This window comes from Coptis chinensis, chromosome 4 (genome assembly GCF_015680905.1).
Source record: "Coptis chinensis isolate HL-2020 chromosome 4, ASM1568090v1, whole genome shotgun sequence".
NCBI lineage: Eukaryota > Viridiplantae > Streptophyta > Magnoliopsida > Ranunculales > Ranunculaceae > Coptis > Coptis chinensis.
Genome location: NC_141459.1, coordinates 107896347 through 107921403, shown reverse-complemented (window position 1 = coordinate 107921403; position 25057 = coordinate 107896347). Strand labels below are relative to the sequence as shown.

Below are 25057 nucleotides of genomic sequence, written 5' to 3'. Positions count from 1 at the left end.
CAAAAACATCAAACAACCTCACTAGTGCTTCCCACATCAAAAAAATTGCCAAAACCTTAATACCATATCACCACTACCACTAGGCAACTCATCCCTTGCTCTAGATTCCACATCAGCAGTGTTAGAAGTTTTCCCACGACAAGTCTTTCGGTCGTGCCGGTCGGTTTTGTGGCATTTTCTACATTTGTGGGCAGTATAACGCATAGCACCCGTGTTCTCAATCCTCTTAACTCGTGGTCTACATACCTGGAGCCCTCTTCACATCTGGTGGAAAAATTTCTACTTCATCAGAAACATCCGAACAGATCTCATTGCGGCTAATTGCAGTGATGCCATGAGAGTACGTGTTGCTGAACGAAGTGGCGAGAAATGCAACTTCAATGTATGAATACACTGAATCCCCTTTGCAATAAATACTCGCAATTGCATGCCGACAAGGCCGGGAACCTGTCTATGCCCCAATTATTACAAGTGCAATATCTACTAAGCAAGTCAACCCGATACTCATGCTTCTCCGTAACAACTTGAAACACGTGCTCATCTGACCTTGCCACAGTCACAGAACGAGCCTCCTCAATCCTCTTAGCCAATTTCACTTCCATTTTAGGACAAAGAATAGTTTTCCAATTCTTGCACTCCATCCTCTGGTCCGATGCCATTTTCATCATCTTCATGCAAATTTCATCTAACATGGCTGTGATAGGCAGATGACGCTCTTTGTCTATCCAGCTATTGAAACACTTTCCCAAAGAAGAGCATATCTCACCATACCGGGCACCACAAAAGTATGCATTAACCCAATTATCATAAGGTGCCCTAGATAGAAAATTAGATACTGCATCTCCACCTATATTCAACAATTCAGCCATGTGCTCTTGAAACTCCTCATGCATGGAAGCATAAACACATTTCTTGAATAAGCACACCAAATATTTCGAAACACCACATGTCTTTGACAAAGCTGTTCGAAGGTTGTTCTCTATGTTCCACAAGCAGCAATTGTGATATGAATCAAGAAATACAAGAGGAATGTTCACAAGCAAACCATGATATCTATCACTCAAAAAGGTATACCTTCTCTCATAACCAAAAGCCTTCTTAAACATATTGAGAAACCAAAACCAATTTGATTCATTTTCAATATCAACAACACCAACATCAAGAGGGAATAATCCTACAAAACCACAAAAAATAACCAAATATGAGATAACTGAAAAGTTATGAACAATACATGTTCATATCCAAAACAGATATGAACAATGAGTGTTCATACCCAAACCAGATTTGAACAAGGAATGTTCATACCCACAACAGACATGAACAATGAGTGTTCATACTCCATACCTCTAAGCAGATATCAACACTAATACATGTTCAACAATAAAACATGAAAGTAAAAATAAAGGAACACCTTGATCTCCATTTTTGGTAGTAGCAGCCAACAAGCACCCTTTATACTCTGATCTCAAGAAGGTTCCATCTAAATACACCATTGCTCTATAGTATTTAAAACCATTAATACTCGATTCAAAAACAACAAACACCCTCTCAAACTTCCCACTCTCTTCATTCACCTGAAGATCAACACAATTCCCAGGATCTCTTCGCTTCAACTCCTTCGTATACCACAAAAGTTCATTATAGGATAAAGCAACTGATAGGGTTATATACTAAAAGCATTACTTTTGTATTAACTCTAATTCTTTATATTTTGAATGATAATCATATGGGCAAATGTTATGCATATTATATATGTTATTAGTTATATGCATGTGTCTAATACTTTATTTGTAGATGATATGATATGGTGTGAACACACACGAAGATCATATTATCGTTGTATAAGTAATAGTTCCGCGACCTAAATGGATTTGGACCGGTGTTTAGAAAACCGGACCGGACCGGTTTGAACCGGGGTCCGACCGAACCGATAAATTTTACAAACTTAAACCGTGGTTGAACCGGGCGAACGGTTCGACTCTAAAACCGGATCACCCTTATATAATTTTTTTTTTTTTTTTTTTTTTTGAAAAATTGATAATAGTTGAACCTAACACCTAAACAAGATAATCCAAACTCCAAACCAACATACTCCTATGTATTTCTTGTATAATAAATTTATTTTGATATATAATACCAATTAATATTGAATTAAAACATATATTTATATATTTTATTATTGTAATTATTAAAAAATTTGTTAAATAAACATCAATCGGTCCGACCGAGTTGAACCATGGTTGAACCTGGTTGAACCATTTTAACAAAAAATCGGTTCGATCACCGGTTCAGTTTTCAAAACATTGATTTGGACAAACCATTGGTACGGTTGTAGTATAATCTGGTATTAGTCTATCTTGACTATAAGATTACACTAGTACACTTTGTGTGTATTGAACAGGACCAAGTGAGGTTGTTTCTCTTTATACTGACTATATAAGAGAACAAACACCTCTGTTATTATGGATGTTTGTCCTCTTAATCCGGATATAATAACGGGCATTTACGTGCATTGTACATTGCTTTAAATCATCAATGAGTGAGATTCATTTGTGAATCAACAAACTCGATGGATTAGGTAATGACATTATATGTAAGGTGTGTTGTTGATTATAGAAGGAATCCGTGACCCGCAGGAAGTCGGGTTGATGATGTCCCCTTGAGGAGCTCAAAAAGATTGTCATGTAAACCCTGCAGGTGGATTTATTCCGACATGACAATGAGGTTGAGTGGTACTACTCAAGGACATAAGAAGTTGATTAATGTAGTTGTTAGTAACTTGACTTAATCAACGGGCATTCGATATCTTAAACATGGGGAGATCAACGAGTATATAATATGGAGCCCATAAACACTGACACGTAATTTGGGATTAGGGCGGTAGTGCAACAATGACCTTTAGTGGAATAAGCCATTTGTTGACGGACTTGGGTCGTGTGTTCTGGACGAACATGGGAATCCCAAGCCCGTCGGAGGCCCAACCCTAATTTCTCCTCATGGTCCCTGTTGTAGTCTATAAATAGAATCCTTTTTCTCCTGGTCGAAATTCACTATTCACTGGATTAGAAAAAGAGGCAAGGAAAGATAGATCCAAAATTGGATCTAGCTTTGAGAGAAAGAAAGGGGTTGGTAGATCGTTGCCCACACAACATCCAATCTATTCTAAATGAATACAACAAAAATCAAGGGGTTGATTGTTGATTCGGATTTCATAGCTATTGGATTCTCAGAGATATCAAGAAGCCGGATTCAAAAGGTATGAACTTTCTATCCAAAATCGTGGACACCCATTAATTCCGATGCGCGTGGTGTTCGCGGTTTGTAGAATATTCATTCTAAAATAACGGTTCCTACAGCAAAATCACCATACAACTCTGTCAATGCCAACTTCTTACCCGCATAACTCATATGTTTAGAAATCTTAAGCCCATACTCACGACTATAAAAAGAAGTAATATCTCCCAATGACAAAGATGGTTTATCTCTAGCAAAATCCAAAATATGAGTCATTACAAGATAAGAAGTGAGAGGAGGATGGTTGTAGTCTTTAAATGCAAAACCACAAGTGTGTGTAAGATTAATCTTCTTAATTTCAAAACTTTCATATGTATCGCAAGAGTATATACACCATTCACAGTTTCCATCCTTCTTATTCTCACAAACCGCGGTCACTCTAAACTCGTCATTCTTTATTAATTCATATTTGTAACCACTGACAATCGAATACTCTATCAATTTACAGCAAAACTCAGGCGCACCTAAAGCAAATCGCTGCCCAACACCACCATCAAAGTTTCTTGCCCAAAAATCAGACTTGAAAGGTTTACGAACAACAACCACACCACCACCACCACCACCACTAACTGAAGAACTTGATGAACTTGAAGAACTTGCAGAAATAGAACCACTAGAGGTAATCAACGAAGTGACACAAACAACCACTCTGATCTCAACAATTGCAATCTTCTTTGCAAAACAGTAACAAGCCAAAGAATGCAACTCCCCATCAGATTCAATCAGGTTATCTTTCTCGTTACGGTTGAAACACATATTATAGCATGTTAATCCCAAATCAGGCCATTTTTCATGTAACTCTTGTACAACAACACCAATAGAAGAATCCAACCCAATACAAATGGAAAGACTACCACCATTGTAACAAAAAACTCCAATCACACTATGATCCATATAAACTACAAAATCATAATAAAATGCATCATCAAATGTATTTACAACTACTATAAACATTGGTTGTTCATAGCTGTTTGGGTATGAACAATGATTGTTCATACAACAAATACGTATGAACAATAATTGTTCATAGCAAAAAGCAAAATCAAAACCTAAAGTTCAATTAAGAAAAAATTCATCGTCAATGTATTTACAACTACTATGAACATTGGTTGTTCATATCTGTTTGTGTATGGAACAATGATTGTTCATACAACAAATACGTATGAACAATAATTGTTCATAGCAAAAATCAAAATCAAACCCTAAAGTTCAATTAAGAAAAATACATAAAACAGCGTTTTCAAAACAAACATGATATAAAAACTATATCATAGCTATAAACAAATTATATCTCAAAATCATAGATCTGATCTAAAATATGAAAAAACAAAATATGATATAAAAACTAACGTTTTTAGACATCATTACACCACATAATATCATTGCTATAAACAATAGATGATTTCAAAACAAAATCAAATGAAGATTTCAAAATACTATAGATTATAAATACAAAGTTTGAATAAGAACATTTTTAGACGGCAAGAAGAAGAAGCTATAGATTGAAAACTTCAGTTGAGGAACCCACTCGATTTTCAATTGAGGGAGAAGAAGTAATCGATTGAAACCAGAGCGTGTTGTTTATTTCTAATTTTGAAAACATCTTCGATTTGCTTAACACACAAAAGGGTAAAAAGGGTATTTAATAAAATTATAACGGACTTGGCCAACTTAATTTGTCCTTGAGGGTTATTAAAATAGGAAAACTAGGTCCGTGAGTTGTTTTGACGTGGAAAATGGGTCTGAGAGTGATTACTACAAAACACTGTTCTCTACAGTTGTTTTGAATTAAAATTGGACCTTCGGCCCAATTTCTTGGTAGTTAATAACACTATGAAGCACCATTTTTGTCTGTCATATCACCCTGTAAAAGGGGGGTTAGTTAAATGAGGAGAGCTGGGACTTGTGGCCATCTCAACTTAAGTAAGCCTGTGACCTAATTTGGTAGGAACTTCTTTTTCAATGTATGAAAGGAAGAGCTTTTAAAGACGTAAGTTGCATGGTTGCACCCATCTATTGCAGCTTGGATAGTTATAGGACCATCTCCGGATACCCAACTTTGCCCGATTCTGGGGTGCACCCACCCCCCCCCGGGCTATTAGTTAAGTTTGCAACTCCAGGTAGCATCCTCAATTTTGATCTTTTGGTCTGCTGTCGTAATTGTATGCAGGGAAGCTAATGCTTAATGGCAACACCATCAATCCAATTTGTTGGGACACCTACCAAGGGAAACCGTAACCTATTCATACTTGAGACCTCTTGCTGATTCTATACTCCAAGGACCAAAATATTGAATTCGGTGAATATATCGGTGTACCCAAAAACCGATATATATCGGATATATCCAATTTTTTTGTGACCAGTCCAAACTATCTAAAATATCAAATGACATAATAGCAACATTTATTTATCAAGAAAACCATAAAAAACCATAAAAAATTATTGACAAATAATTAACCACAATATCATAATCTAATGTACTCAAAGTCTCAAATTACAAAATAAGATAAATAAGTTACATTAATACATAAACGAGTGACGTGACTGGTCAACTTCCATATCCGATTCTTGAATCCTAACTGCTTCACAATACCCTACCCAAGTGTATATAGAGTTATACCCACCGTCGAGAAATTGTCGAACATGCTACTCATATTTTTGTGTTGAAAATTCTAACATGATTTTAATTCGAGGAGTGTTGGTGTAAGTATACATTGGGCGCAATGCAACAAATCCAGGTGCAGTTCCAACATATTCATAACTTGGATAGAGTTGTCCATATGTTGGTTCAGGTTGTGGTGCACCATAAAGTTGTTGATCAACCCCCATCCAATATCCATATGAAGAACCATATGACGCACTACTCGCAGGGTGACTGATCATGCCACTAGAAGAATCGTTATCTCTTAATTGGTTGTATCCCCAACCACTACCATATACCTTCTCATTGTCATAGTCGAGTGTCCCTGAACTCATACTCATTGCTTCAAAATTAGAAGAAACTGAATCAATATCAACATCATTTCGTATAATGTGTCATCGTTGTCTTCTTTAACCAACACTTCTACGCCCTGGCTCATACATTCTTTGGGAATGGTCATTAAGAACTCCTCTACCACTATTGTTTCTGGGTGCAACCTCATATAATTGTGGGTCCAATGGAGTTTCCTCATCAGTTGAGTCATGCAATTGAACGTTAAAATTACCTCCACCACCACCACCATTGTTGTCACCATCACCACCACCACTATCATCATCATCAGTATCAGGTTCTTGTGTCTCGTCATCGGATATATATCGGATATCTCGCCGATATATATGGATATATCAGAAATCTTTATATTAAAAAATGGTCAAAAAGTCAAACGATATATATCGGTTATATCGCGATATAAAGTTTTATATAGGATATTTCGATATATATCGGGAAAAAATGGTTCTATATTCGGTGGATATATATCGGAAATATCGATATCGGTGTAAAAAAAAAACGATATATATCGGCGATATATCGGATATATAGGCGATATTTTGGTCCTTGCTATACTCCATGTCTCCATCCCACAGTTAAATCATTAACATATTTCAATGCTAAGCCAAATTACAGTTAAAACTAAAAAAACTCATTAATCAGCGAAAAAAAGAATAAAACTCGAAAATCTCACAATGACCAGATATGAACAAGTTGTCTCTATTATACACAGTCATTGCATCTGCTTAAGCGTACCTTTGCGTTTCATTGAGTCTTGTCTTTTGTGGTATCCCCAGTCCCCGCTTCCACTGTTCCACATGTTCCAACCTAACATCAGTAATTCATTTGGCTTGGACTTGACTCTAGTGCATCTCTCCTTGATTTGGTCTCACTCTCCCATTATTAGTCTTCACACTAGAGCAGCCTAATAAGCTTCTTGTACCTCATTTCTTTTTTGTTGATTCATAAAAAACATGGCTCAAGCGATACTTTCTGCTGTCGTGGACCAGTTGGCCTCAATCATCCGAATAGAAATTGAACAGGAGGTGCGGTTGGTGGTGGGGGTTCGTGAAGAATTAGAAAACCTCGAGACTAAGCTCCGTTTGGTTAAAGCAGTGCTTGAAGATGCAGAAAAGAAAGCAAGACATGATAGTGCAGTAAAGATTTGGTTGGGAGAGCTCGAAGATGTGATGTATGATGCAGATGATGTATTGGATGAATGGAACTCACGAATTCTCATTTCTGCCAATGGCTCTCACGTTACCAATAGGGTCCGTTCCTACTTGTTATCTATGTGTGCTTGCTTTAAACATGTTAGTGTACGCCATGATATTGCTCATAGGATTAAATGCATAAGAGAAAGACTAGATGTGATTGCTCTAAACAAGGATCAACTAAGCCTCGTTCAGAGTCATAGCCATGAGGAGGAGCCTCGACAACTTACTAACTCTGGTGTGGATGTAATGGATATATATGGTCGGGATTTCGACAAACAAAAGATGCTAAGCATGCTGCTGTGCGAGACTAGTCAACAAGAAACTCGGATTCATGTACCTATCTTGTCAATAGTTGGAACTGGCGGGTTTGGTAAGACAACTCTTGCGCAGGTAGTGTTTAACGAAGAAACTATAATGACCACTTTTGAGCTGAAAATATGGGTTTGTGTTTCCGAACCTTTTGATCTTATAAGGGTTGCAAGAGAAATCATTGAGCAAGCTACTGGAAAAAATCCACAAAGTGAGGTTGGGAGTGAAACTCTACGCAAACTTTTGTGCAACTCCGTAAAGGGAAAGCAGTTTTTGCTTGTGCTAGATGATGTTTGGACTGAAGATTCCGGTTGTTGGGAGCCATTGAAATTATCTCTGGATGGTGGTGAGCGAGGAAGCAAAATCATCGTCACCACACGTAACGAGGAAGTTGCGAAGATGATCGGTTCAACTTATATACACAGGCTTACACAGTTGTCAGATAATGACTGTTGGCACATATTTAGGCAAATAGCTTTTTGGGGAAGAACACAACAAGAGCAGGAAAGGTTGAAGGGAATTGGACAAGAACTCGCGAAGAAATGCAAAGGTGTTCCACTAGCTGTCAAGACATTAGCAAGTCTAATGCGATTCAAACAAGCAAAAGAAGATTGGATGGGTGTATTAGAAAGTGACATTTGGGAAACACAAGAAAAAGGTTTTTTACCTGCTCTTCTGTTGAGCTATCACGCTTTGCCGTCAGTTTTGAAACGATGCTTTATGTACTGTGCAATCTTTCCGAAAGACCATAACATGGAGAAGGATCAGTTGGTGAAGCTATGGATGGCTCAAGGTTATCTCGGCTCTGATGGAGCAAGAGAGCTAGAGAGGGTTGGTGTCGAGTATTTCGATGCTCTAGCGATGCGATCATTCTTCCAAATTTTTGAAAAATACGATGATGGAAACATTTTCAGATGCAAGATGCATGATCTGGTACATGACTTTGCCGAGTACCTCACAAAAACTGATTGCTCTATTTTGGTGAATAATGAGAAAATTAGCAGTCACAAGATTCGTCATTTGACAGTTGATGATGTAAAGAATCCATCTATCTATGAAGCGAAGAAGTTACGCACGCTGTTGGTAGGAAAAGCATCCAGGTCGGTACTTTCTGCATTACACCAGTTGACATGTCTTAGGACCTTGGATTTGGGTTATAAAGGCCTATTTTCTGAGTTTGGCGTACTTCCAAGTGAAGTGAGTAGATTATTACATCTTCGGTACCTTGATTTGTCGAATAATTCAAATCTGACGGAATTGCCTGAGACAGTGAGAGGTCTAGTTAATTTGCAAACATTGAAGCTTAATGGTTGTTTTAAGCTTTGCAAACTGCCAGAAGGAATTGGGGAACTTTCTAACCTAAGACATTTGGAAATCAAAGGCACTACTGATCTAATGTATTATCCGCGAGGAGGCATTGAGAGATTGAGTCAGCTTCGAACATTAAGTAAGTTTGTTGTGAGTGATGGAAGCAGCAAAGGGTCCGTGATTGGGGAATTAGGAAATCTCAATTTTCTAAAAGGAAGCCTATATATTATGGGGTTAAGGCATGTAAAAAATGTGAATGAGGCCAAGCAGGCAGAATTGCATAAAAAGAAAAACATTTCATTATTGGGGTTAAGTTTCGGAGATAGAGAATATAGGCCATATATTGGAGACGTCAGCAGCGAAGAGGAGATACGAAGGATGGAAGGTGTTCTTGAAAATCTGGAACCACATAAAGAAAGCTTGGAACGATTGGAAATATATAACTATGTTGGCTCCACGCTCCCTACTACTTGGATGATGTCCAATATTACATACTTGTTCCTTTATAATTGCCCAAATTTGAAGGTGGAACCGCACTACCTTTTTCCTCCTCGGCTTGAAACTCTGGAATTATGGAGAGATGTAGGTGTTCTTTCAAAATCGTTAATGTCCCTCACCTACAACAACAACCTCAAGACTCTTCTAATCTTTTCTCTTCCGCATTCCTCTCTCCCCCAAGGATTAAACCAACTCACGTCACTTCAACAATTGAGTTTTAGATACTGCGAATTCCTTGATTTCAAGCCAGAGGAGTTGAAACCACTCACCATGCTTCGCAAATTGGTAATCTATTTGTGCCCTATTATTACTAAGAGAAACTGGAGCATCTTAACCCACATTCCCATCATTGAAATAAAGGAAAGATATTAAAAGGGGCAGAAACTGAGTTAGTTCTTGTGGCGGAAAATACATTATTCATTTTTCATTACACAATTGAACGAAAACATGAAGAAGATTTGGTGTTTTACAGAATGGATGAATTCACTTCAGTGTTGTCAGAGATGCAAGAGCATGTGGGTAGCCTTAAGTCACTATGGTCTATGGATGCCCTCGATGAAGCGGTTGGTATGTTATTGACCTGCATATTGCATCATTTAGTTGATTTTAGTGAGATGGAATTGCTTGGTTATGTTTCCTGCTTCTCTTTTGTCCGTTTTGCAGTTAAATATGATGCTCAGCTTGAGGATGGTACAGTGGTTTCCAAATTTGAAGGGTGGAGTTTACCATTGGTGATGGTGAGAGTTTTGTACCTTACTTTAGGGTGAATACTAGTTGGTTGTCTTTGTTGTGACTTTTCTAACAGGATTTGCATGATGTTCTACCTTTGCAACCATGTTATTTCTGCCCAGCACTATCGAAAAGCTGTAAAGACAATGAAGAAGCGAGAGAAGGTTCTCCTAACAGTGAAGCCATAGTGTAAGTTTGCTTGAAACGGAAATCACCGACTTGTACATATTGTGGAACCTGTCACTTACATTGCATTTTTGTACTTTCAGATGGCTTTGTGGAGATGGGTCGGCCAGCCTCTAGTGCTGAAGGTGTTGTGCCACCATGTGCCACACTTGTTATAACTCTTGAATTGGTTTTGTGGAAGACTGTGATTGAAGTAATTGACAAGAAGGTTATAAAGAAGATCATCAAGGAAGGAGAAGGTTATGAACGTCCAAATGAAGGAATGAACAGTGGCTAAAGGTGAATTATGAGCGTCCAAATGAAGGAACCAGTGGATAATAAGGAGTATTAATTTGTTTTATGTTATAGTAACAAATTATAGGAGGTCTTAGTGGAATGGGATGCGTTGTAGTGTGCATAAAATTATCTCATTTGTCTGACAGTGAAACGTATTGGGAAGTTGCAAGATGGAACTGTGTTTCTGAAGAAGGGTCGTGACGATGATGAGCTATTTCAGTTCAAGACAGATGAACGTAATTCTTTACATTTGGCAGAGCAAGTTATTGATGGACTTGATAGAGCTGTCATGACAATGAAGAAAGGGGAGGTTGCAGAGTTGACTATTGCTCCAGAATATGGATGGTTTCAGTTCATCTGAATCCAAGCAAGAATTGGCTGTTGTTCCCCCTAATTCCACATTATACTATGAAGTTGAGCTCGAATCCTTTGTCAAGGTAGCTTCAGTGAGAATTCTCTTAGTACGGCTCTTGCATTGTGCTTGGTATGAGTGAGTTTAAAATTTTCCTTTTCTATCATTAGGAGAGAGAATCGTGGGACATGAACACTCCTGAGAAAATTGAAGCCGCTGGTAAGAAGAAAGAGGAAGGAAATGTAGCATTCGTAGCTGGAAAATATGCTAAGGCTTCACAAAGATATGAAAAGGTAAGAGAGTTTTTAGTAGGAACGAATGATTTTAGAGATGGTTTCTTTGTATTGCAACTGACTGAACATCTCGTTGTAATCAGGCTGGAAAATTTATTGAGTATAACACCAACTTCAGTGAAGAGGAAAACAAAAAGTCCAAGGTTCTGAAGGTAAGCTGCAATCTGAATAATGCAGCTTGCAAGCTGAAGCTAAAGGACTACTAAAAAGCAGAGAAGCTTTGCACAAAGGTAACTGAAGATTAACTTATACCGACAACTCAAATCACACCAAACCAAGGGGCCTGAGGATTAATGCTGCGATAATAATTTTGTAGGTGCTAGAACTTGAGAGTACGAATGTTAAGGCACTGTATAGATGAGCCCAAGCTTACATTCAGCTGGCTGATTTGGACCTTGCTGAGATCGATATTAAGAAGGCGTTGGAAATTGATCCCAACTACAGGTATGTATTGTGCCTTTTTATTGTACCGGCTAATTCATTATGTCAACTGTCTCTTGACTAAATGTATGTTGGGGTGGAATCTTTGTGGAATCAGGGACGTGAAGCTGTAGTATAAAGTCTTGAAAGGAGTTAAATAAGAAGGACGCTCAGTTTTATGGCAACATATTTGCCAAGATGAGCAAATTAGAAACACTTGATACTAATGTAAGTTGCTGACCTTTAATAAAAAAGTGTGAGGGCACTTTTCTTTGGTTTAAGTTGACTGTTCTCCTGACGAATATTATATATCCACAGAAAGCAGCAGCTTAGGCAGCAAGCGTTGACAGTGAGGTGTGATGGACGACTGTGTTCAGTTCATTGGATGTCTTCTGTTTGCTGGGTTGTGTCTGGTTGACGGCTTAGTAGTTAGAGCCGCAACATTTCTTAATGTTTGTAAAACTCTTCTGATTATTGATAAAAGGATATTCCCATTACATAATTCTGATTATTGATGAAAGTATATTATGTAGTTCCTTGGCTTTATTAGCTCCCCTCTGCACTAGGGGTGGAGCCTTCAAATTTAGTGCGTTATCTGCCTGGTTTTTACCCTTTGAAACCATATTTCAGTTGTTAGGTTTATATGTATTGCAATGCTCAGATGTGAAATTTGTGCCATGATGAAACCCGTTAGATGGATGATCTTGATTCTTGAGGAAGTAAGAATGACGGAGGTGTTACCTCAGAATTCTAACTACTCTAAACTGGTTTGCATTCTCAGATTCTCTTTCAGTGCTCAACTGATTAGTCTGCAAGGCACAAATCATAACTTCATAAGACAGCTGCCTGATGTTGAATGCTTGTGACACTTTAGAGTACTGTAGTGGGCGGGACTAATTCTCCAGATTTTTGCCAGATATGGCGTTATTGTGTCATCTTCAATCATCTTCCTTTGGTTCTTTCTGTTGATGGATTAGCACTTGCAAAGGCCCCAAAGATGGTAGTGTGGTATGTTTACATTGGGTGTTGAATAAAATCTCCGTGTAAACTGCAAACCCAAATAGTGCGACAACAACTGAATGCTGAACTCCTCCAATTCATCGACAGGTACAATTTTGAAGAAGGGATTACATCATCAACTATTCAACACAAAATTCTCACATATTTAACGTCATCGCCTTTGCCTATATTAAACTGATGTTAATAATATTGTTGGCTTCTGGGAAAGAATGAGTCAGATTGCTGAGATCCACTCCCTCTAACTGGTTAAAGATGATCCAACCTTCCTAAGAGAAATCTAAAATATGTTTATACTGCACCTTTCCCTCTCAAGTCCCGACAACATAAGATCAAGAACAACTTGTGCCTCAAGCAACAAATACAAAAAATATCACTGCAAGGCATATAAGATATTGTTGTACATTCTGAAAGATCTCGGACTACAGCTCAAGGATAAGCCAAATAAATGGAATCTCAACTGTTATGCCCATGCTCACTAGCATTTGATATTGATACAATTGCACAACCAACTCAAAACTTGTGCAAAAGACAACAATGGTAACAGCTCTCTGCTTACGATTTATTCTGGCCATGTCTGCACACCCAGACACCCAAATAGAAAGATGAGAAGAGAAAAAGGAGGGACGGAGTGTGAAAAGAATATAAGAGATTGAGAGAATAACTTGATATAAATGTAATATAACAACAACAAAGTGGTCACCCTCCACAAGCAGTGCTGTCAGAAACCGTCTGCAAAAATAGTTCCTTGGCAGATGGGTCAGTAGAAAATCGGCCCAATGTAGCAATTGTAGCTGTACTACTTTACACCTTCTCAATTCCCCTGGAGATCATACAGATGTGATTGGCTTCCACTACCGCCACTACAACAGAACTACGAAATTCCCCTCCATCACCGAAGAAACTGTTTCCGCGATCTGCTTGGTGAGCCTTTCCTGCACTTGCAGCTTCCAACCATGGAAATGCACTATTGACTGCAAAATGGCTCGTCCTATGGGTTCAATTCCTTCAGTACGGAAGTATCCAATATGGACCACACCATGAAACAGCAGGAGATGATGCTCACACTGGGACCAAAAGGGTAAGTTCAGCTTAGATCGGAACACAACTCTATCAGGACGGAGACGCACACCATCCTTGTTCGTCTGCTTTCTACATTTAATTTCACACATTCCTTCTGCACCAAAACCATTCAAATTCATCCCCAAGTTGGAACTGTTAAAGTTCATCAGCCACTGCACAAAACGACGAGGAGTGCCCACAAGCTCTTTTCTTGATGGTTTTTCACCCAATGAATGGAGGATTGTAGCCACGGCAGTTATCATGGAAGCAGGGGCAGGTTCTGAAATGATGGAAGTCTTATAACTCAAGGGGTTCCAAGTGTTTCTATGCCCATTGATGGCCAGAAGATCCAGAGAACGAGAAGGGCACCAGCGTTGAGTTGAAGAGGATCCATTGCAAAGCTTGTCTAATTTTACGCCTCTAAACTTCTAAAAGTGCTAGAAAATCACCCCAAACATCTCCAGCTTCCTTTACAAAAACTCCTGCACCAGCACAAACTGAGACCTTCAACCGCCCTTGCATGTCCATTATAGTTGGGTGGTTGATTTGATCGTGACAAGTGCAATCTAATTGAGGGAACTCAATATGCCAACACTGGAGAACAACACCAACACCAGCTGGCCCCATTCCGTTGTACAGAGATGAACAAACTTCATCTGCCAGACGCTATGGATCCTAGAGACTCTTGGCAAACACGTCAGTCACTCTCGAAAGTTTGCTCAAACCCACAAGTCATTGCCCAGATGGGACATAACCAACATGGCACTTCACCCTGAAAGGAAGCAAGCAAGACTCACAGTATGAGAAAAGGTTTAGGTCTCTAACAACCACCAACCCACCAGCTCCTCCTGCACAACCGCTATCACCATCCAAACCAGCGTCTAGGAACAATGCACCTTGAACGATATATCTTACCTTTTGTCTGTAGCCTGAGAAATCAAAATAAGGAATAAAGCTTCTAATCTTCATAATACAGGTTTGCTTGATTTACAACTAAAATAATTGAGGGGCATTGCATAAAGAGATAATTTGACAATTTAGGTTACAAAAGTTAAAATCAATTTGATGTGTTTGCTGTATATGGATGTCTTACATGTTTCTCATGTATTAAGAACATGGATGTTACAACGGTGGGTGGATCAGCAGATGGCATGCCAACGCATTCCTGCACTTATAGAGCGTTCCTTTTGCACAATCACATTACAGAAGAAACTCCAATCGTACCATACGTATTTGACTCCCAGTAGTACAAATGCCTTATTATGCTCATTTTCAACATATGTCGATGATTCATTATGCATCTAGCATGCCCTGCACTACACCTACCGTAGAGGAAAAGGACACATTTTCTTGCAATTTTGAACATGGATTTCATTTGAAAGGTCAAACGAAGGCAACTCTACCACAGATCCTTGCAACCGCATGGGGCACTAATATCTGAGGAAATTGGCATGCACAAGCAACCTAATGGGTGTGTGCAACTGTGCTTATGCATAGACAACAATTATTTTGTGAAAGCTGTTGGTAAGGTTTGTGAAATGAGATTATGGATGTACAACAACAAGAGTTGAATGCTTGGCAACTAAAATGTCTAAGTAAAAGCGTGTAATCGAGTGAGCGGAGCGAACGATCTTGGCAGAAGGGGGGGTATGTAGACAAAAACCAAGTTTGTTGGTTTCTGTCTGTCTGTCCTCATCTCTTCTGGACTCTAAATCTCCACTCCTCCCTCTCCCTCTCCACTCACGCCCCACTGCTTAGCAGTATAGCCGAACGATCTGGGAGAAAGGGAGTTATGGGGACAAAAACTAAGTTGGTTGGTTTCTGTCTATTTGTCCTCACCTATCTCTCTCTCCTTCTCCCTCTCCCTCTCAACCAAACCCTAACTCTCTCTCTTTCCCCATCCACAAACCCATCTCTCCCTCTCTCTCTTCTCCACCCTCCGCTCACGCCCCACTGCTCAGCAGTTATCTAGTTAAGTTAGACAGTGCAGAATGCTACCACATATGTCTAGCAAACAAAATGACAGCATCAAATAAACAATCGATGAAAGAACAAAAAGAAATAAGTGGGAGGAGAGCTGACCTCGGGACGGACAGACAGAAACCATGTGTCATTTTGCACTCCTTCTCCAAAGCCAAACCAAGAGCTCGCTCCCGCTCACGGATATATGAAGTATTTTCTTCTTATCTCTGCCCAAACTTGGGAACTAGCTGGGGGATAAAGTTTAGCCTACATTAGCGTGCCTTATGAATGTGTTGAGGAGCAGCAGACTAGATTGTGCCAACTGAACTCCATTGAAATTCCTCCATTACCTTGCTGGCTGTCTATCTATTAAGAGAGTTATACCATCATCTGGACAGGCACTTCAACTTACATCCTTCCCAAAACTACAGTTAGAGATTAGATGCCCTATTGTTACTAGGGATTGTAATTTAAGTACTTATATTAGAATTTCATAGAATAAGGTGCACCAAACAATCTCCCCTACTAATTCGGATATGCAAAATAAAAGCTACACTAAACAATCTCCCCTACTAATTCGGATATGCAAAATAATAATCGTACAAAAAGAAAGCATAGAAGCATGGAAATGACCGCGTCTATTTTTAACTTATTAAACTCTAATGTTTAGCATATATTGGAATAAAAATTAAGTTTTTATAATGTTAAGTAGCTACAAATTTCAATGGAAAGAAGCTTAAAAACAATGCAAAGCAACCTAACTCAGATTGCTACGTAAACTAGATGGAATTTTTTCAATTTCCCCTTAGTTCTTGTGGAGTACACTAAACATTATTGTCTATAAACAGTCATACATGATCTAGTAGACGTACATAGCAATAGCATAAGGAATACAATCCGAAGTGAGAGCAGAAAGAAGTAGGGTATCATAGATAGAATTCCAAACCAAACTCAAACAAGCATAGTTTGAACACGGGGGAAACTCAAACAAGCATACTAGAGATGTCATGTAGAAAATCTAAAGAAACAAGAAATACTGTTAACTACGCTGCAGAAAATTTTGAGTACAAATTACGTTTCTGGATCAATCAAGATTCAATGGTCGAATGGTGTTGGATGTAAATATACAGGCAGAACTTGTAAAGGAAGTTTAAAGGTTCTACGATACAAATCCATGAAGTATGGAAACAGTTAGAAAGTAATTGTAAATTTCAAGAACTTGCAGACCCCTTTCACATTCTTCCAATCCATTTCATCTATTCCTCCCAGTACAATAGCAAGTTGAACAAGGAGAATCACTTAACTTTTTTTTTTCTTCTTTCTCTCTATTTCCCCCTGTTTGCAAAGTACAGCAGGGATCTACTACACATACCAAGAGCATGGCTCTGTTGTGACATCCATTGACATTCAACTCCAAACACAGGAGATGTGTTTAGTTTGCACCATGCTCGAACCATAAACCACAGTTGCAACTATTTAGGACATCAGGAGTTGAAATTCTATCGTTCACAATCTATACAGCAATGGTTTAGTGGAGGTGATCAAATACCCACTGCACGCAAGGCAAACTTCTTTACCAAGTTAGAAAGTAATTCCAATATAAGCACGGTTGACTGGTTAATGATACCATGGGGAGGTATTTTAACTGCAGCAATGTTGACCTTATTTTAAAACAAAAGAAGATGCAGTTTATCAGGACGGACAAAATGAAGGTTTTCAATTCTAACCTACTTCTGATTTTTTCCAATCAATTCACACTACTTATGTTTCCACTCAAGGAAATTTGGAAGAACAACCTCCACTGGAACTAAGAAATAGATTCCATAAATAACTTCATATTTCTTATATCCTCTTTGGTGTCAGAATACTTCGGAGGGCATGTAATGATTGGGAGGTACAACAGTACGCCAATCTGTCCAACCTCCTATCTAGCGTATCACTTACTGATCAAACAGATACTTGGCGTTGGAGGTGGAGGTGGACCAAGGACGGCATATATTCAGTTAAAACATCTTATAGGCATATGGTGGTACGCAACAGAGGCGAAGCTTATGAGGTACAAAAGTTTCCCATGAAGCTCGTATGGAAAATTCCAATTCCACTCAATGTAAGACTGTTTTTCTGGTCAGCATTGCTTGGGGAACTCTCACGGCAGACGTTCTTATTCACAGAGGGATGCATATTTCACCTACTTGCTCAATGTGTGGTTTTCTTGAGGAGTCGTTAGCCCATTTAACCCTTCATTGTTCCTTTGCTTTGGAAGTGTGGTCCATTTTAATGCGACCCGTGGGACTCTCTTTTCCAAGACTAGCACAGACCGACTCCATTGAACAATGGCTCACGAGGTGGCCAAAAAAGAATGGGACTAGTTTTGGTGTTAAACTGTGGAGACTTGTTCCGTATGCAACTATTTGGGTGTTGTGGAGATTAAGGAACGGTCGGATCTTTCGACATAAGGAAACTCCACCCGCTCAAGCTGTATTGGAGGTGAAATCTTTTCTTTGGTATTGGCTTGCCATCTATTCAGAGAGGAAGGATTATAGGTTTAGGGACTTGGTTCTCCACGGGGAACTTCTTATTACTGGTGACTAATTAGTTTCTGCCCATTATTGAGGGTGCACTGCTGTTTGTAACGATGTGTTGTTATAGGTGAGGTTCTCTCTCACAGTCTCACTTCCTCTGTACTGTCTCCAGATTATCATATTTCAATAAAATTCACTTATAAAAAAAAAAAACTTTGGTGGCTTGAACAGCTTCCACAATCCAATAGGATGTTGGGGTCTAAGTTCTTTGTATTTTGAGAATCTTCCAAAGATCTTCTCACAGTCTGGATATGGCTTGACATAAAGGTTGTAGAATTGAAGCCTGCTAGACTTTATCATACCCCGCAGCCCCACTTCAGAACCAAGTCCACCTTTCGACCTCAAGTACTCAAGGACATTGTGTCGAAGAACAATCTGTTTATCAAAATTCACACCTAAATACTCTAGAACTCGTTGAGGCAAATTTTCACCAAATCTCATCTTATGTTTCAAAAACTCAATCTTCTTTTCTATATCCTCTAGATCATATAAGATCACCCTTGGCTCTCTCTGCACAATCTTAAAAGTTTCTCTAAGAATCATCCCATGCCTGCATAGGCAATTTACTCTTCGTTTCACTTCAAAGCCAGCTCTAAAATACCCTTTCTCTAGAATTTTCTCCTCAACCGGTACCCTACATTTTAAACCCTTGAGCAGTTCTAAACATCGAGAAAGCTCCCCAACTTCCACACGGAGAATTCCTGGATTCACAATGATCTCATTTTTAATGACATTCCCACCAAACCCCTAACTTCGAAATTCATTAAACAGCGGCTTCAACCTTTCTTCCACGCCTAATCCTAAAACCATCGAAAACGAATAACATATAGCATCAATTTCTCTGCTGCACGATATCCCTAACCCCTTCTTCAAAAACTCAATCCGCCCCTCTATATCCGTCAATCTTCTCATGGCAATCACTCTTGGAAATCATTGTAGAATCTTAACAACATTCTCATCACTAAAACCCAAACCCTTTAAACCGCATAAACAAATAGAAACATCAGTAGGCTCAATATGAAGTTTGCTACTATGTTCAAGTACACTTTGTATTAACATTATAGTAGAAACATTATTAGAAACTCCTCCTAACAACTCTGAAAACCCATTTTCCCATTTCTTCAAAAACCAAAGTAGTCAATACAGAAACTTTCTGAGTTAATTTAAATGATAAAAGAAAGCCCAAAGATTTTTCTACATCTAATAAACTAAAATTCAACAGAAATTAATTCTTTTCTAGAAATTCATTTAGACTAGTAGGTGGAAAACCATACCTCTGTAAAAGATTTGCAAGTAATATTCTTTGTCTGTAATAATGTGGTGAAGTTTGAAATGGGTTTGGTAATTTGGGGCAGTTGAAATTGAGGGATGGGAAATTAGTTTGGGTAAGAACCTGGCTGCTGCCATTGACTGATAGAGATTCTGAAATTTTAAGGCTTCGGTGACTGACTGGGAAAATTGGACGCAACTGTTCGTAATTTTAAGCTAGTAGTATCTCGATTTACATCCACACTTTAACCGTAGATGAACACTCAATAACCGGTTAATAGAGATACAGCTCCCTCTCCCTCTCCCTCTCCCTCTACCAGTCTTGTTTTTAACTCAATCCAAAGAGACTACAATACATTTAACAAAATCAACACCCCTTTGATCAAAACTGAAAATGCTTTCTTGGGCTCTTCAAAATCTCACTTCCACCGCTCTGACAACATAAGTAAGATCAAGCACAACTTGTGCCTCAAGCAACAAATACAAAAAATATCACTGAAGGCATATAAGATATTGTTGTACATTCTGAAAGATCTCGGACAACAGCTCAAGGATAAGCCAAATAAATGGAATCTCAACTGTTATGCCCATGCTCACTAGCATTTGATATTGATACAATTGCATAGGGATGTCCATTCTGCCCGAAACCCGAAACCCGCCCAAAACCCGAAAAAAAAACCCGCACCGAACCCTGCCCGAGCCCGACAAAACCCGAACCCGAACCCAGACCGAAATACATAGGGTCGGGTTTGGTCACACTATCTAAACCCGGACCGACCCGAACCCGACCCGATAATTTGGCCCTAAACCCGTTAAAAGGGTTAAAAAGCCCGAAACCATATCCAGACCGAACCCGAACACAAAACCCAGTTATATAGGGTAAAATGTCCACCAAAACCGAACCCTAACTTAGACCATTAATTAAACAACTATATTTTCATTTATTATCTATTTATCTTCAACAAACTTTTATTTTTTTGCTTCATTCTTATTTACTTTTTGTGCTTGAAGACAAATTACCTTTGGCCCTTACTACTACTTCTCTCTATTCCCTCCAACAACTCCCCTGCAACTCGAAACAGCAACCCAATCACACGTTAATGATGAAGAGATTGGTGGGTTTGATAGTCTTCTTAAGTTTTGCATTCACTTTCGGAAAATTTGCGGCCTCCTCTCAAATATCTCTTTCTAAATGTGGTCACCGAAATGAGAAAATCAACGCTCGGGGATCACACCACCACAAGAAACCAAACTCCCAAAAGCCATCAATCTTATTGTCAAATCAATGGTCGATTCACACCACCACAAAGTGTTTAAAACTCCCAAAACCATCAATCTTATTGAGTTATTGTCTTTGGAATTGCTTCTTTGCTTTGGCGATTACTTTTTCTTCTTTTACTTTTGCTTTTTCAAAATGCAATCGCGTGTGTTTTGAATCTTTGATGGCTTTGTTGGGTGGCTTTCTGATGTTAAAGTTAAAACAGATCAAATCTAATAAAAGAATATGGCTTTGATTAATTAGATGAAAAGAGGTTTTTTCTTGAGATCTTGAGATCTAATAACCGAAAATGGCGTTCCCGATGAAGAGATTTAATATTCTTTTATTTCATATATTTTCGTTTTACCATACGAAAACCCCAACCCGAACCCGAATTTTGCCAAATATAGGGTTAGGGTAGGGTTTGGTCACATGTATCCAACAAATACCCGAACCCGAACCCGACCTGCAAAGAATAGGGCCGGGCCCGGGTAACCCGATACCCGTTCAAAACCCGAAAAATCGGGTTCGGGCCGGGTAGGGTACCCGTTTGGACATCCCTACAATTGCACAACCAACTCAAAACTTGTGCAAAAGACAACAATGGTAACAGCTCTCTGCTTATGATTTATTCTGGCCATGTTTGCACACCCAGACACCCAAAAAGAAAGATGATAAGAGAAAAAGGAGGGACGGCGTTTGAAAAGAATATAAGAGAATAACTTGATATAAATGCAATATAACAACAACAAAGTGATCACCCTCCACAAGCAGTGCTGTCAGAAACAGTCTGCAAAAATAATTCCTTGGCAGATGGGTCGGTCGAAAATCGGCCCAATGTAGCAATTGTAGCTGTACTACTTCCCACCTTCTCAATTCCCCTGGAGATCATACAGATGTGATTGGCTTCCACTACAGCCATCACATCTCCACCAAACACTGAAGAAACTGTTTCCACAATCTGCCTGGTGAGCCTTTCCTGCACTTGCAGCTTCCAACCATGGAAATGCACTATTGACTGCAAAATGGCTCGTCCTATGGGTTCAATTCCTTCAGTACGGAAGTATCCAATATGGACCACACCATGGAACGGCAGGAGATGATGCTCACACTGGGACCAAAAGGGTAAGTTCAGCTCAGATCGAAACTCAACTCGATCAGAACGGAGACGCACACCATCCTTGTTCATCTGCTTTCTACTTTTAATTTGACACGTTGCTTCTGCACCAAAACCATTCAAATTCATCTCCAGGTTGGAACTCTTAAAGTTCATCAGCCACTGCACAAAACGACGAGGAGTTCCCACGAGCTCTTTTCTTGATGGGTTTTCACCCAATGAAAGGAGGATTGTAGCCACGGCAGTTATCATGGAAGCAGGGGCAGGTTCTGCAGTGATGGAAGTCTTATAACTCAAAGGGTTCCAATTGTTTGTATGCCCATTGATGGCCAGAAGATCCAGAGACCGAGAAGGGCACCAGCGTTGACTCGAAGAGGATCCATTGCGAAGCTTGTCTAATTTTACACCTCTAAACTTCAAAAGTGCCAGAAAATCACCCCAAACATCTCCAGTTTCCTTTTCAAAAACTCCTGCACCAGCACAAACTGAGACCTTCAACCACCCTTGCATATCCATTACAGTTGGGTGGTTAATTTGCTCATGACAAGTGCAATCTACTTGAGGGAACTCAATATGCCAACACTGAAGAACAACACCAACACCAGCTGGTCTGATTCCGTTGTACAGAGAAGAACAAACTTCATCTGCCAGACGTTGTGGATCTTGAAGCCTCCTGGCAAACACGTCAGCCACTCTTGAAAGTTTGCTCAAACCCACAACTCGTTGCCCAGATGGGACATAACCAACATGGCACTTCACTCGGAAAGGAAGCAAGCAAGACTCACAGTATGAGAAAAGGTCTAGGTCTCTAACGACCACCAACCCACCAGCTCCTCCTGCATGACCGCTATCACCATCCAAACCAGCTTCTGGGAACAGTGCGCCTTGAACGATATCCTTCACCTTTTGCCTGTAGCCTGAGAAAGCAAAATGACTTGAATAAATCAGTTAACAATCCAAAACTTTGCCCAAACAAGTGATAAGATACTAGCTTCATACACAAAATAGAAATAGGTGAAAAGACACATATAGAGAGCATGTGACAATTTCCGACTCAAAAATTTAAATGCGAGATGCAAAATAATTATAGTGAACATATACAGGGAATAAAGCTTCCAATCTTCATAATACAGATCCTATGACCTTCGTAAAGAAGTCACAACTGAAATGGTTATAGAGGGTTTCTTTTTGCACAATCACATTACAGAAGAAACTCGATTCGTACCATACGTATGTGAATCACTATAGTACAAATTCCTTGTTATGGTCATTTTCAACATATGTCAATGATTCATTGTGAGGAAAAGGACACATTTTCTTGCAATTTTGAACATGGATTTCATTTGAAAGGTCAAACAAAGGCATGGAGTACTCGGAAATTGGCAAGCACAAGCAACCTAATGGGTGTGTGTGTGTGCAAGTGTGCATATACATAGACAATTGGCAACTAAAATGTCTAAGTAAAAGCTGTGTAATTAACTAAAATGAGAGGCATGAAAAAAAGAAGACCTCGGGTTCCTTCACGGAGGGCCTTGGCAACGCGAAGAGGAGTCTTAATGAGACCTTCTCTATTGGAATCCTCGCCAAGACCTGCCAAAAGTGTGTTGACAGCGTTGGATATGTTGGAAATGACAACCTGTTCTTGTTCCTCTACTAGATTGAGATTCAACCCATTGTCTAGTTCAACATTGAAATGCTCATCATTCAAAGCTCCCATCGACAATACAAGAAGAAGAAACCCAGACAAGAAAGTAAGCTTAGGAATCCAACCCAACTAGAGGGACTAGGATTAAGGAAGGTACCAAAATTCTGGTAAGGCTCTATTTAGATAGGAGGAAGCATTAATGAAAAATGAAGCAGCACAAGTTTGACCCGAATCTGGAAAAATAAAAAATAAAAAATAAAATAAGCCCAGCCCAGCACGAGGAGAGGCTGCTGATAAAACTTAAAAGAAGAATGAAAAAAAAAAAAAAAAAGGGATAATTTGAGATACCCCTATTTTGCATTTTTTTTTGAGATACCACCTTGTTTTTAAATTCATTTGATATACTCCCCTACTACACAGGAAATTGACCTGGTGGATGATATATGACATATATTATTCTCTTACACAATGATACATGACATATATCAGGATGATCTATCTAATAAAGCAGAATAGTGTGAGCCCCCACACCCACCTATTTACCCTTAGATCTAAAATATAACTTGACAAATCTAACAGATGATATGAAGTGAACAGGTTATTAAGAAGCAACAAGAATAGTGGATCAAGAAATAAAATCAACAAAAACTATCGTATGGACTGGGTTTCTGTTGGCGTGATATAAGACGTGTAGCCCGATAATACATATCATGTATTATCTGCCATGTCACTGTGTCGGATAAATATATCATCAATAGGAATATAACAAATTATTTTGAAAACAGAGGGTATCTAAAAAAAATGCAAAACAGGATGTATCTCAAATTATCCCATAAAAAAAAACAAGAAATAAGCTAAAAGGCCCAATTTCTAATTTTAATCATAGTCTAGGACAGCTGGGTTTTGAAACCATTGATAAAAACAATTTTTTGCTTATAAGTACTAGAAAAACCAGATTTCACGTTTTAATTATTAATAAGGACAGACTTGACTTTTTATTTTTACTCTTTCCAATTTACCAATGTTTGGTATCAACAAAACTATCGTAATTTTCTTTATGGGTTTGGGTTTTGTTAAGGCTATGACACTTCATGCGTACCATTTTCTTTATATGTTTGGTATCTTGTATCGTTTGTGTATTATGCACTAACACGTCATAACATTTTCTTTTCGATGTTTGGTAAAAATATATGATCAATAGGGTATAACAAATTAAACAGAGAGATCATCTAAAAAATGCAAAAAAGGATTGTCCTTGATCTTTTTTAAAATACGGGTATTATTTCCCTTTT

The 25057-nt window shown here is 38.8% G+C and overlaps 3 protein-coding genes and 2 pseudogenes across 11 annotated transcripts in view; 2 read left to right on the top strand and 3 right to left on the bottom strand.

The window, feature by feature from the left end:
• Positions 1-12385, top strand: part of LOC147506872 (putative disease resistance protein RGA3) — a 30056-nt gene extending 17671 nt beyond the window's left edge. Inside the window, exons 1-10 of one of the 8 annotated variants that reach the window (XM_086558909.1) lie at positions 6929-10164; positions 10261-10334; positions 10449-10515; positions 10596-10791; positions 11046-11225; positions 11311-11433; positions 11517-11663; positions 11750-11877; positions 11972-12081; positions 12172-12385. In XM_086558909.1, coding sequence (XP_086415035.1) covers positions 7240-9969 — 2730 coding nt within the window. In that variant the 5' untranslated portion in view covers positions 6929-7239 and the 3' untranslated portion in view covers positions 9970-10164; positions 10261-10334; positions 10449-10515; ... (5 more) ...; positions 11972-12081; positions 12172-12385. Of the gene's footprint in view, positions 1-6928; positions 10165-10260; positions 10516-10595; positions 10792-10934; positions 11235-11310; positions 11434-11516; positions 11664-11749; positions 11878-11971; positions 12082-12171 lie in introns of those variants that run through there. The other 7 variants (XM_086558907.1, XM_086558908.1, XM_086558906.1 and 4 more) reach the window with 7 other exon arrangements.
• Positions 10071-11149, top strand: LOC147506873 (peptidyl-prolyl cis-trans isomerase FKBP62-like). Its single transcript, XM_086605851.1, has 5 exons — positions 10071-10164; positions 10261-10334; positions 10403-10490; positions 10596-10751; positions 10935-11149. The coding sequence occupies exons 1-5, from the start codon at positions 10071-10073 to the stop codon at positions 11147-11149; spliced, it is 627 nt and encodes a 208-aa protein (XP_086461977.1).
• An 837-nt stretch (positions 12386-13222) lies between the features above and the next one.
• On the bottom strand, positions 13223-19742 carry LOC147506871 (GTP cyclohydrolase 1-like; annotated as a pseudogene). The gene is made up of 2 exons (XR_015194000.1): positions 16015-19742; positions 13223-14861 (listed from the first exon to the last, which is right to left on the bottom strand). The product of XR_015194000.1 is annotated as a GTP cyclohydrolase 1-like (transcript).
• LOC147506870 (transcription termination factor MTERF15, mitochondrial pseudogene) lies at positions 18600-19883 on the bottom strand (annotated as a pseudogene).
• Positions 19884-21701: 1818 nt separating this feature from the next.
• On the bottom strand, positions 21702-24036 carry LOC147506869 (GTP cyclohydrolase I). Its single transcript, XM_086558918.1, has 2 exons — positions 23630-24036; positions 21702-23037 (listed from the first exon to the last, which is right to left on the bottom strand). The coding sequence occupies exons 1-2, from the start codon at positions 23835-23837 to the stop codon at positions 21761-21763; spliced, it is 1485 nt and encodes a 494-aa protein (XP_086415044.1). The 5' UTR covers positions 23838-24036; the 3' UTR covers positions 21702-21760.
• Between the last annotated feature and the right edge of the window lie 1021 nt (positions 24037-25057).